Genomic DNA, 12,432 nt, shown 5'->3' with positions numbered 1-12,432 from the left:
AGAGATGGGAAGTGAGGGTAAGTGCACGGGTTTAAGGACAGTGTAGAGGACTTACTTACTTGGCCTTGTATAAGCACCATGATGCTTGCTTCAGGGGATAGCAGAATATTCCAGTGGCTAAGCTTTGCAGTGTCTGCACACAGGGATCTCTTTTTCCCATGAGAAGGTCAAGCTTTCTGATTCCTGATTCCATTGAGGTCACATGTACGTCCTGTTTACAATGACTCCTCCCCGATCCCACACGACTCCCTGGGCAGCATATAACTCTTTCCTCCCAAGAGAATCGGCTCCTTCTCTTCCCGTCTACCAGCACTGCTACCACCGGTCTCCAGGGTGAGAAAGGAAGGCTTTGGCCGCACGCTGGGGAGGAGGAGATGGGGGTAGAAAGTTGAGGCCTGGGAGAACTGAGAGTCGGGTCCTTAGCACTGTGTGAGCTAGAGTTGGGTGATGCCTGGGGACTGATTAAATTTGATTTTCTCTTTACTGGGGACACCCGGCAATGCACAGGGGTCACTCCTGGCTCTGCACTCAGGAATTACCCCTGGCAGTGCTCAGGGGACCATGTGGGATGCTGGGAATTGAACCGGGTCGGCCGCGTGCAAGGCAAACGCCCTACCCGCTGTGCTATCACCCCAGCCCCTTTACTGGGGAGTTGGATGCCTTCGCTCCCTCCATAAGGCTGGGAGGTGGGAAGTATGCCCCCAGGCCAAGCACCAAAATTGGCCTGTCCAAGTTCTCTGATCTTCATGACCAGAATGCTGGGGAAATGGACGTGAACCAGATTATTTGAGTGGGGGAGGAGTGAGGAGAAGGCTTTGGGCCACATCTGGCAATGTGTTTGGGGGGGTGTCACTCCTGGTGCTTGGGGCATGGGATACAATGCCAAGGATGGCACCTGGCTGGCTGCTTAACCCCTTTGCTATTTTTTCTGCCCTGCACAGATCATTTCGTCGTTTATTTTGGTTTGGGGACAATACTTGGCAATGCTCGGGGGTTACTCCTGGCTCTGCACTCAGGCACCACTCCTGGTGGGCTTGTGGAGGGGAGCTTATGGTATGTCTGGGATTGAATTTGGGTGAGCCGCATGCAAGGCAAGTAAGTGCCCAACCCACTGTACCTGGGCACCTTTGCCCAGATTATTTAAAAGGATCCCAGTGACACCTGAGTTCTGGGAAGAAAAACGGGTGCTGGCACATTGGCCTGAGGTCTACACTATTAATCTGCCTCCGCCCCACCCCCCTCCTCGCTCCCCACCCTCCCCACTCACACACTGACTGGTGCCCACGTGCAATAATTAACTGCTGAGTGGCCTTCGCTCCATCCCCAGTTCCGCTCCTGGGCTCCAGTCCCAGTAGCTGCCCTCCTGCCCGTCTCCTAGGCCACTAAACCCAGCTGTCCCCTGGAGTAAAGTTGCAGGCACTGCAGAGCCAGTGAGAGCCACCACCTCAGGTATGCACACCCCACCCCCCATCACAGGCACACCCAGGGGCTCTCTGCGGGTTTGAAGGACCAGGAGGGACGACTTCATTGAAGCCAGGAATTCGGAAGTGGAGTCTGAGGGCTAGACGGGGCCTGGACTACTCAAGGTTAAACTCCCAGCAGTTTCCATCCAGGATCGAGATCTGGAGCCCAGAGATTCAGGTCTGGGGTGGGCGGCGGTGATGGGGCGGGTAGGTTGAGGGTGGCTGCTGGCAGGAAAGTGGGGAGGGCGTCCAGAGCAATGAAGGGTGCAGACAGGAAGACAATCCCGAGTTCTGGCTTTAGAGGGTTTTTTCTTGAGGGGGGGAGGTGTCACACCTGGAGTTGCTCAGAGCTTACTCCTGGCTCTGTGCTCAGGCATGACTCCTGGTGGGCCTCAGGGGACCAGAGAGGATGCTGGGGCTTGAACCTAGATTGCCTCATACAAGGCAAGCGCCCTCCTGGCTGTACTATCACTCTGGTCCCGAGAGTGCAGGGTTTAGAGAATAGCTGTTGTGAGAATCCCTACCCACCAGGTCAGATCTGTTGGAACATGAGGACACACCTTTCACGGCACCTCTCCGATTTCCTGGGGACCCAGATGCACCCATCAGAGCCTTGGCAGTGCTAAGGCACCAGGGACAAGAGCTGAAGGAGGACTCAGGAGATAGTTGAGTGGTTAGGCACTTACTTGCATGGTAGCCCTGGTTTGATCCCAGCACCCAGGAACTCTCCCGAGCACTGAGGCAGATGGCCCAAACCCTCCCCCCACCAACATGCAGCAGAAGCTATGTTTATAGACTTTTTTGGGGGGGGGCTCACACCCGGCGATGCACAGGGGTTATTCCTGGCTCTGCACTCAGGAATTACTCCTGGAGGTGCACAGGGGACCATATGGGATACTGGGAATCGAACCCGGGTCAGCCGCGTGCAAGGCAAATGTCCTACCCGCTGTGCTATCACTCTAGCCCCTATGTTTATAGACTTGATGGTCCTGAGGCAGAGTTGGGGCTCCCAGCCCTGTGACCCGGGCGTGTCCCTCCGTCAGTGCCCAGCTGATTCTGTGTTGAACTAAGCTGGTTCCCGTTTGTTTAGGCTTCCCCATGCTGGTCCTCCTGCCCTGGCCCTTCAGAAGAGAAAAAGTCTAAAAATAATAGAAGTTATTTTCCCTCAAGGTCAAGTGTGGTGACTTAGCACAATAAAGCCAATCGGATTGGCCCCTTTGCCCTCTGTCCCGCAGGGTTAATCTCAAAGAATGAGACAGCTTGCTGTCCTGACAGCCTGCTGCTAGTCCAGGCTGCAAACCAGCCTCAACAACCCTGAGTAAGAGGGCTGTGGGGGCCCATGAGCCATTTTAAGGAGTTCAGTAACTATGCACCCCGCCCCCACCCCCCTAATTGTGAGCCACTGTTCACATTATCAGGTACAGCAAGTACAGTCAGCTGGATGGTAAGGGTCTAAGGGTTGGCTGGAACATCAAGAACTAATAGCTGCATTAAGAACAAAGGCGGGGATTTCCATAGCTGTGGTCCCAGGGTGAGAAACAATCAACAAACATTTTGTTCTTGTCCCACACCAGGTGATGTTCAGTGCTGATTCAGTGGTCACCGTGTGCAGGCATAAAAATAAGACCTCCACCCCTACCCCCAATGCCTGTCTTTTAAGTTTGCCCTCCATGCTAGTGGATATCCTTCCTATTTATAGGCAAGTCATCAGGCCAACAAAGCCCCCTCCTCCCTTCCCTCCCTCCCTCCCTCCCTCCCTCCCTCCCTCCCTCCCTCCCTCCCTCCCTCCTCCCCTCCTTCCCTCCTTCCATCCACCTTCGCCTTCCTTCCTTCCTTCCTTCCTTCCTTCCTTCCTTCCTTCCTTCCTTCCTTCCTTCCTTCCTTCCTTCCTTCCTTCCTTCCTTCCTTCCCAATCCTGGTGGGGTTCGGGGATCAAACCTGGGTGGGCAGCATGCAGAGCAAGCACCCTACACCACTTTCAGATGTCAGTGAGTGTTGGGTCAATAAAGAGATGATTGGGTCCTAGAAATAATTAGCAAGTAAGAGAATGAATGAGAGGTTTCTGGGAGAGTAGAAGGACGGATCATGTGATGGGGCGAGAGCTCTGAGTACAGCTGAAAGGGTATGTGCCTTACACAAGGCTGACCTGGGCTCAATCCCCAGCATCCCATGATCCCCCGAGCACTGGCAGGAGTAATTCCTGAGTGTAGAGCCAGGACTAACACCTGAGCATCTCAGGGTTTGACTCAGAAAGTTCCCCCCAAAAAAGATCATGTGATTGGAAGGGTGAGTGGGGAGGCAGATGGAGGTGGAAATTCAATTTCCCGCCTGGAAGCAGGGATAAGTTAGTGGACTACCAGCTTATGCCTCCCCCAGGGGGCCCAGGTAGAGGACCTCCATTCTGCCTAACAAGGGGCCTCAGGATGGCCAAGTGGATTTGTGAGCCATGAGGATAAAGAAGAAGACTTAGTGACTCCTGGTTGTAGAACGGCTTTAATGGAGACTGATATCAAAAAAGCAGAGAAATGGCTGACTAGAAAAGAGGGCTGATGGGGCTGGAGCGATAGTATAGTGGGTAGGGCGCTTGCCTTGCACGCGGCTGACTCAGGTTCGATTCCCAGCATCCCATATGGTCCCCCGAGCACCGCCAGGAGTAACCCCTGAGCATCGCCGGGTGTGACTCAAAAAAGCAAAAAGTGAAAAAAGAAAAGAGGGGCTGTTGGGGCCAGTGGGTAGGGTGCTTGCCTCGAACATGGCCAACCTGGCACCATATATGGTCCCCCAAGTCTGCCAGGAGTGATTCTTTTTTTTTTTTTTTGCTTTTTGGGTCACACCCAGCGATGCACAGGGGTTACACTTGGCTCTGCGCTCAGGAATTACTCCTGGTGGTGCTCAGGGGACCATATGGGATGCTGGGAATCGAACTCAGATTCCTACCCGCTGTACTATTGCTCCAGCCCCAGGAGTGATTCTTGAGTGCAGAGCCAGGAGTAAATCCTAAGTATCAGTGGGTGTGACATCCCCTTCAAAAAAGAAAAAGAGGCTGGAGTGATTGTACAGTGGGTAGGGCGTTTGCCTTGCACTCAGCCAAATTGCATTCGATCCCCGGCATCCCATATGGACCCCCGAGCACCTCCAGGAGTGATTCCTGAGTGCAGAGCCAGGAATAACCTCTGAGCATCGCCAGGTGTGACCCAAAAAGAAATCTGTTGGTATGATGACATGCTAATAAATGAAGGATGTTGAACAGCATGGGCTGGAGGGCAAACTTGAAAGAGGAAGTGGGGGTGGTCTGATGCCCACAGAGCTAATAGGGTAATGTAAAAGTTTGTACATATTCTAGCAAATTGTCAGGAAATGATGTTTGTTTTGTTTTGTTTTGTTGCTTTTGGGGCCACACCTGGCGATGCACAGGGGTTACTCCTGGCTCTGCACTCAGGAATCACTCCTGGCGGTGCTCAGGGGACCATATGGGATGCTGGGAATTGAACCCGGTTCTGCTGCATGCAAAGCAAATGCCCTACCCGCTGTGCTATCACTCCAACCCCAGGAAATGATGCATTTTTATGAGGAGAAAAGGTGAGACTGAGCAGCTGAGAATCATGCTAGTGATGTCAGTGCGTCTCGGGTGACGCCTGCCTCACTATAAATATATCTCAGGAAGAGAAACTGACAGAAACATCCTGGGCTGTGCTGTTCTGTGTGGTCATGTAAGAGGCGGTTAGTGGAGGTGAAAGGGAGTTCCTTGGCACAGGTGCCACCGACTGGAACTGTCTGGCCAGGACCTGGGGTCCCTATCATACTTGGGTCCTATTTTACTCCGATCAGAGCCAAAATGAAGCTGTGGAGTGGCTTCTTCAGGAGAGGTTAACTCACCTCCAAACTAGAGGTCTGACAGTCCTAGAGAGCCAACTCAAAGGGCTGGAGCATGTTTTACACGTGGGAGCACCAGATTCTATCTCTGGCATTGCATGGCCCCCAATACTAGGCAGGGAGTAGCCCCCAGAACTTCAGGGTGTGACAAAAAAAAAAAGCAAATCTGAGGACTGGGGAGAACAGAGGCAATAGGTAAGGCAATAGGATAAGGAGTAAAGCACCCAGTCATCAGGCAGCAGGTCAGGATTCAGTTCCCGGCACCAAATGCTGTTCCTTGAGCCCAGCCAGGGGTCACTCCCTAGCACAGAGCCAGGAGAGCCAGGAATAGCCCCAATAGTAGCCTCGAACACACACATACACACACTCTCTCTCTCTCTTTCTCTCTCTCTCTCTCTCTCTCTCTCTCTCTCTCTCTCTCTCTCTCTCTCTCTCTCTCTCTCTCTCTCTCTCTCCAGCTTACCTGGTAGATAGTAGAAGGGTTAAGGTCATGTCTTGAACATGTCAAATCAGTCTGGTCTCTGGCACCACAGAAGGTCCCCCAAGAATCACCTGGGGTCACTCCTGAGTTCCAGAGTACTGAGAACCAGGAATAGCCCAGAGGACCTCTGGGAGTGGCCCAAAGCTAAAAACTGAACAAAACAAAACAAAACAAAAAAGGAAACTCCTCAGGGTGCTGGTTTTAGCCTTGCCAACCCTAGAAGTCCTAGGTTTTGAGTGGGAGTGGAGAGAAAGGACTAAATCACACAAAACTTTTTAATTATTTGATTGCAAGAGCAGAAAAGCGCTCTGGGAAGTGAGTGCTGAATGTTGTAGGCATCTGGCCGTGAGTTCAGGAACCGACTGAGAGCTCCCTCCGAGTCTGAACTCAGAGGTTTGGGGTGTGCTGAGGGTTGAGGGGAGTTGGTTTATCTGGCAGGAGGCTCAGGACCCTCGCAGCTTGCACAGCCCACCCCAGCCTCTGCCCTGCCACTCACCCCAGGACCTTTGGAAGTGTGGAGGCTGCAACCAAGGGTGTGTGTGCATGTTGCTGGGGTTCAAACCCCAAATGAAGATATTTCCCGGCGAGTGGGAGCTTGATGGTTGAATGTACGTACACGTAAACCCTGTCACCTGCTATTGTATAACCCGTTATGAAATCCCCCCAAGACTGAACTCTGAAACGGGCCTCCAAAGATTTCCAGCAGGGGAATGTAGCAGACGACCTGGCATGCCGTCCAAAGTCCAAGCTTAGCTTTGGTTTTTTCCTTCCTTAGACTTTAAAATGATTCACTTCCTTTCTATTTTTGGGTGTGGAGGGGTGGGCGGTGGGGGTTGCACACCTCCCGGTGTTCAGGGCTCACTCCTGGCTCTACGCTCAAGGATCCCTCCTGGCCAAGGATCGCCCTATGTGGTGCTGGGGGTGAACCCAGGTGAGCCTCGTGCGGGCAGAGCCCTACCTGCTGCCCTACCTCTCCCACTCACTTCATTTCCACTTAAGCCCTAGTGATTTTAGTTACGGTTAATTACAGATTTCCAGGTACAGGGCATTCCAGCACCACACCCACGGCGAGTGTCAGCGGCCTCCTACAACGCCTCAAGGTCCCTTTCCTACCAGCCCCCCTGGCTCAGCAGGTCACCCTGCGGGTGGTTCCTGCGCCTCACCCTTGGGGGCTGGGAGGAGGAGCTGGCCACGCGGTGGGGTGTGGCCAGGAGGCTGCTCCTCCCAGGGGCCTCTTCCCATACCTGGAGGCCCGACAGCCACATTCCTAAGTGCCACTGACCTTGCCACTGAGCCACTGACCGCAGCTCTTGCTTCAGGGACAGCTATGGCCCGAGGGGCGACTACACCGCTGCTGCTCCTGCTCATGTGGGGAGTCGCGGTGTGGACCGCGCGGCCCAGGACGCAGCCGCGGACGGAGTTTCTCAACGTCTGCATGGACGCCAAGCACCACAAGGAAAAGCCGGGCCCCGAGGATAAGCTGCACCAGCAGGTGGGCAGAGAGGGTGGGCGGGGGGCGGGGCTCGCTCCGGAAATGAAGGTGGGAGGCCCGCTGGGGGCTGGAGGAGGGAGGCCACCCTGGCAGGAAGAGGGGCAGTGCAGCGTGCCCGGTGCTGAGGGTGCAGTGCCAGCAGCTCCGGGACCTGGCTGGCCTTGGTGTTCCACATTGTGCCCATCAGAAAGCAGGCCAGGGAGGAGTCTGGGAAATAGCCCAGAGCCTTTTTGGGGGGTGGAGGCAAGGGTGATTTTGGTTTCCGAGTTTATACTGGCACTGAGCCCTCCAAGGAACGGAGGGGAGGATGTCTCTCTCTCTCTCTCTCTCTCTCTCTCTCTCTCTCTCTCTCTCTCTCTCTCTCTCTCTCTCTCTCTCCCTCTCTCTCTCCCTCTCTCTCTCCCTCTCTCCCCCCTCCCTCCCCCTCCCCATCTCTCACTCTCCCCTCCTTCCCTTCCTCTCCCTCTCCTTCTCTTCCCCCCTCCTCTCACCTCTCTCCTTTCTTTCTCTCTCTCCCTCCTTCCCTCCCCCCCTCCCCCCTCTCTTTTTGCCATCATCCTGCAGTGCTCAGGGCTTACTCCTGGCTCTCCACTCAGAGGTCACTCCTGGTGGGCTTGAAGGGACCACAGGGGCGTTGCTGGGGTGAGAGATTACCCAAGATGTCTCCGGCGCACTTGTCTGCCAAATTGAAGAGCCTTTATTAACCCACAGGGCCAGTTGAGCCTGAGAACAGTGGTTTAGGCACAATCAACAGCCCCAAACCACACTCCAGGCAAAGTTTTAAACATTCTTTATCACATTCTGCCTGACTACATCAATCAACTTTGTCATTAACTGAAACAAGCAAGCACAATTACTGTACAGAAGCCAGACGCTCGCGGTTAGCCTTGAACGATTAAAGAATTTTCTACTTGGCAGCTGAAAAGAGCAATGCGTGACAGCGACTTAGTCTGGACTCAGGTTTTCTCCAAGCATCCTGTCCCTGCATCCTTGGAGTGTCTCATCCCTGCTTTCCAGCTATTAGCAGCCACCCGCTTTTCTGTTAACTTTGGGTCACTGTTAACCGGGGCCGAGATCTCCCCGGAGGAGTCACATGAAGACAAGCTGTGGTGCAATTAGTGAAGGGTCTTTTGCTAGCTCGAGCCAGGGCCCTCGTCCGGCTCCCCAACACAGTGGCAGCCTTCTCAGAACGAGTGGCCCCAGGTCTCAAAAGTGAGGGGCTTTTATACCATAACATTATATAACAGGGACTTTCCATGGACCACCCTTTTGACTGTAGTCTGAGGGGCTTTCCACTACATGTACTTAGCTGATTCTTTATAAGTTGGGGTTATAGGGTTGCATGAGAGTTACCTAAGGGTTACATTGAGGGAGGCTTCCCTACCTGCATCTGATCAGTAACCCTTGGCAACATGCATGGCCCCAGCATTCCACCAATCTTGAACTTATCAGAACATTTTTTTGAGGTCCATACAATACCATTAACTATAAAGAATAAAAGAAAGTTTGTGTTATTTTTCTTTTTTGCTTTTTGGGTCACACCTGACAATGCACAGGGGTTACTCCTGGCTTTGCTCTCAGGAATTACCCTTGGCAGTGCTCAGGGGACTATATGGGATGCTGGGATTCGAACCCGGGTTGGCCGCGTGCAAGGCAAACGCCCTTACCTGCTGTGCTATCGCTCCAGCCCCCAAAGAAAGTCTGTTTTAATATGCATTTTTAATTGTTTTTTGTTTGTGGCCACATCTGGTGATGCTCAGGGGTTTCTCCTGCCTCTGCACTCAGGAATCACTCCTGGCGGTGTTGCCGGGGGTCTAACCTGGGCCAACCACATGGAAGGCCAGCACTCTCCCCTCTGTGCTATCTTACCAGCCCCTTCTATTGTTGTTACTTTTTGCTTTGGGGGCCATGTCCAGTTTAGGGATCACTCCTGGACATGTCCAGGGGACCATATGTAATGCTGGGGTTTGAACCCAGGTCAGCCCTGTGCAAGTCTATCACCCTGCCCATTGCACTATTTCTCCAACCCACATTTCTTTATATAAATGTTCCCTGTGACCTGGCTAGCAGATAGTGGTCAAAGTCTGGGTATGTGGGGCCCAGAACTTAGCTGGAAGGGCTGGAGCAAATGCTTTGTAAGCAGGAGCACTTTGTGTCTTAAGAGGTCCCTGGGTCTGACCCCAGAGCTAAAACTCCAAACTCTAAGACCAAAACTCTCCTTCTCTTACTTGTTTTGAATTGCTTAGCCCAGAGCTGCCTGTGAAACATGATTGGTAAGATGACTTGGAATCCTTCCAGAGCCTTGACTTAGAAATTCCTCAGAGCCTTGTTTTCTTTTCTTTTTTTTTCCTTTTTTTTTTTTTTTGCATTTGGCAATGCTTAGGGCTTACTCCTGGCTTTGCGCTCAGGGATCACTCCTGATGATGCTCAGAGACCACATAGGGTGTCAGGGGTCAAACCTGGGTTGGCCACATGCAAGACAAGTACACTACCCATTGTATTATTGATCCACCCCCCCATTTGAGGGGTCACACCCAACTTAGGGTTCACTTCTGGTGGGGCTCTGGGAAGAAAACGACTCTCATTTATTGTTGGTGCGAATGCTGACTGGTCCAGCCTTTTTTTGAAAACAATATGGACATTCCTCAAAATAAGACAGAAATTAAGCAGCTATTTGCACTCTGAAACTATACCTTGGCGGCCCCAAAACACGTAGAAACACCATCTGCACTTCTATGTTCATTGCTGCACTTTTCACCATAGCCAGAATCTGGAAACAACCCAAGAGCCAAAGAACAGATGAGCGGATGAAGAAACTATGGCACAGCTACACAACGGAACCCTACACAGTCATTAGGAAAAATGATGTTATGTTATTTGCTTATAAATGGATGGACATGGGGGCTGGAGCGATAGCACAGCGGGTAGGGTGTTTGCCTTGCACGCGCCTGACCCGGGTTTGATTCCCAGCATCCTATATGGTCCCCCAGCACCGCCAGGAGTAATTCCTGAGTGCTGATCCAGGAGTAACCCCTGAGCATCGCTGGGTGTGACCCAAAAAGAAAAAAAAAAAAGATTGCATGAGACTGATCTTAGGCCAGGAGAACAGGGACCAGAGGACTGACCAAGGTTTGGAAACTGACCACGAATGTGTAAAGTGCTTTACTCCTCCCAAGTGTCTTCTCTTTTCCCAAGCGATTATCCTGACATAAATGGCCATTGTTGTATACCCAGTACCTAGAAAAGCGCCTGGATTTAAGTAGTTGCTTAATAATGGTTTGAGTTAGTTTTGTGATGGTTGTGTCCCAGGGTTTGTCCGTGGACTCAGTCTCAGGAGAGCCTCCTGCCTCCCCCAGAAGCCCAGTCCACTGGAGATTATCCATAGAGTATGCATCCTACGCTGTGGGGGGCGTGTGGTTCAGGCTCTTGTCTTCTCTGTCCAGTGCAGTCCCTGGAAGAAAAATGCCTGCTGCTCCGTCAACACCAGCCAGGAAGCCCACCAGGATACTTCCTACCTGTATAGATTCAACTGGAACCACTGTCCCGTCAAGATGACACCAGAGTGCAAGCGGCACTTCATCCAGGACACCTGCCTGTATGAGTGCTCCCCCAACCTGGGGCCCTGGATCCAGCCGATCGACCAGAGCTGGCGCAAAGAGAGGATCGTGGACGTGCCGCTGTGCAAGGAGGACTGCGAGCGCTGGTGGGAGGACTGTCGCACCTCCTACACCTGCAAGAGCAACTGGCACAAGGGCTGGAACTGGACCTCAGGTGGGGGTCAGGCTGACCCAGGAGGGAAGGAGCTGGAGGTGGGAGTGTGGGGGCTCTGGTCAGCGCAGGTGAGAGGCCAGGGGCCCCAGGGAGCATGCAGGTTGGAGTCTGCACTGGCTTAAAGTCTTTCATTCTCTTCTAGGCTCTAACCAATGCCCAGTGCAGGCCGCTTGCCACCCCTTCGACTTCTACTTCCCCACCCCGGCTGCCCTGTGCAATGAAATCTGGAGTCATTCCTACAAGATGAGCAACTACAGCCGAGGCAGTGGCCGCTGCATCCAGATGTGGTTTGACCCAGAGCAGGGCAACCCCAACGAGGAGGTGGCCAGGTTCTACGCGGAGGCCATGAGCGGCGCTGAGCTCAGCAGGGCCCCTCTTCTCTTCTTGCTTGGCCCTGCCCTGACGCTGCTCTGGCTGCTTCTCTGAGCTCCCGGCGCCTTCAGACCTGGACAGCCCTGCCCCATCCCTCCACCCGCAGCTCTCAGCCCTTCAGCTCTAGAGCCACGCGTGGATCAGCCTTGTGAATAAACCAGAAACCCCACGTGTGTCTGTGTATTAATGGATGGGAATGGGGGTGTGACCGCCTTGCCTCCTAGTGCCCCTTCACTGAAGTCGGGAAAACAGACTGTTCTCAGCTGTCATCTGCATGAGCTTTGCAGATACTAAGCCATCCATTTGACCTTGGGTTGGGCGTCCGCCATCCTATTTGGTCTGTTGCATTTTTCGTGATAGCTCTAATCTAGAGGCACATCAAGGATTTCTTTTACCATTTGAATTGCAGCCTCCCTCAGCTGACTCTTCTGCCCTGTGCTTAGGCTGTCCATGGAGGAGAGGGGACCAGCCTGTCAGCAGGCGCTGTGTTCACCCAACAGTGGATACCTGCCTGGTACCATACCAGCCATGGACCTAAGCTTCATATGGATTCTTCAGAGACGTCTTTACTCTTATTTGCATTTCACATGTAAAATGCAAGTATAGAAACAGACCCGTACTTTAAGGAAGGTGATTAAAGCCATTCCCTGAATTTTCTATTTTGGCGGGTGGGCACACTCAACTGTGCTCAGGCTTTACTCCTGGCTTTGTGCTTGGGTGCTGGGGATTGAACTGGAGTCTGCCACATGCAAGGCAAGTGCCTTACCCACTGTACCCACAACCCACAACCCCCATACCAGTCTCTTGAAAATAAGCTTTTGCTCTGGAGCAGTATGTAAATGTGGTTTCTTTGGTTTGGTTTTTTTGTTTGTCTTGATTTGGGGATACACCCTGCAGTGCTCAGGGCTTACTCCTGACTCTGCACTCAGGAATCACTTCTGAAGGGGCTCAGGGACCATACGGGAGTCAGGGATTGAACC

At 52.9% G+C, this 12,432-nt stretch overlaps 1 protein-coding gene across 2 annotated transcripts; it reads left to right on the top strand.

The window, feature by feature from the left end:
• The first annotated feature begins 290 nt into the window (after window positions 1–290).
• FOLR1 (folate receptor alpha) lies at window positions 291–11,611 on the top strand. Of its 2 annotated transcripts, none has more exons than XM_055142879.1 (4): window positions 291–333; window positions 7,137–7,309; window positions 10,753–11,080; window positions 11,223–11,611. In XM_055142879.1, exons 2-4 carry the CDS (start codon window positions 7,145–7,147, stop codon window positions 11,504–11,506), a joined length of 777 nt encoding a protein of 258 aa, XP_054998854.1. In that variant the 5' UTR covers window positions 291–333; window positions 7,137–7,144; the 3' UTR covers window positions 11,507–11,611. The 2 variants fall into 2 exon arrangements, with proteins under 2 accessions (XP_054998854.1, XP_004618330.1); XM_004618273.2 differs by lacking the exon at window positions 291–333 and adding an exon at window positions 1,357–1,449.
• The last annotated feature ends 821 nt before the right edge of the window (window positions 11,612–12,432 follow it).

The sequence above is a fragment of the Sorex araneus genome, chromosome 6, assembly GCF_027595985.1.
Source record: "Sorex araneus isolate mSorAra2 chromosome 6, mSorAra2.pri, whole genome shotgun sequence".
In the NCBI taxonomy this organism is placed as follows: Eukaryota; Metazoa; Chordata; class Mammalia; order Eulipotyphla; family Soricidae; genus Sorex; species Sorex araneus.
The sequence above is the reverse complement of the archived record's forward strand: the minus strand, read 5'-3'. Positions and strand labels throughout refer to the sequence as shown.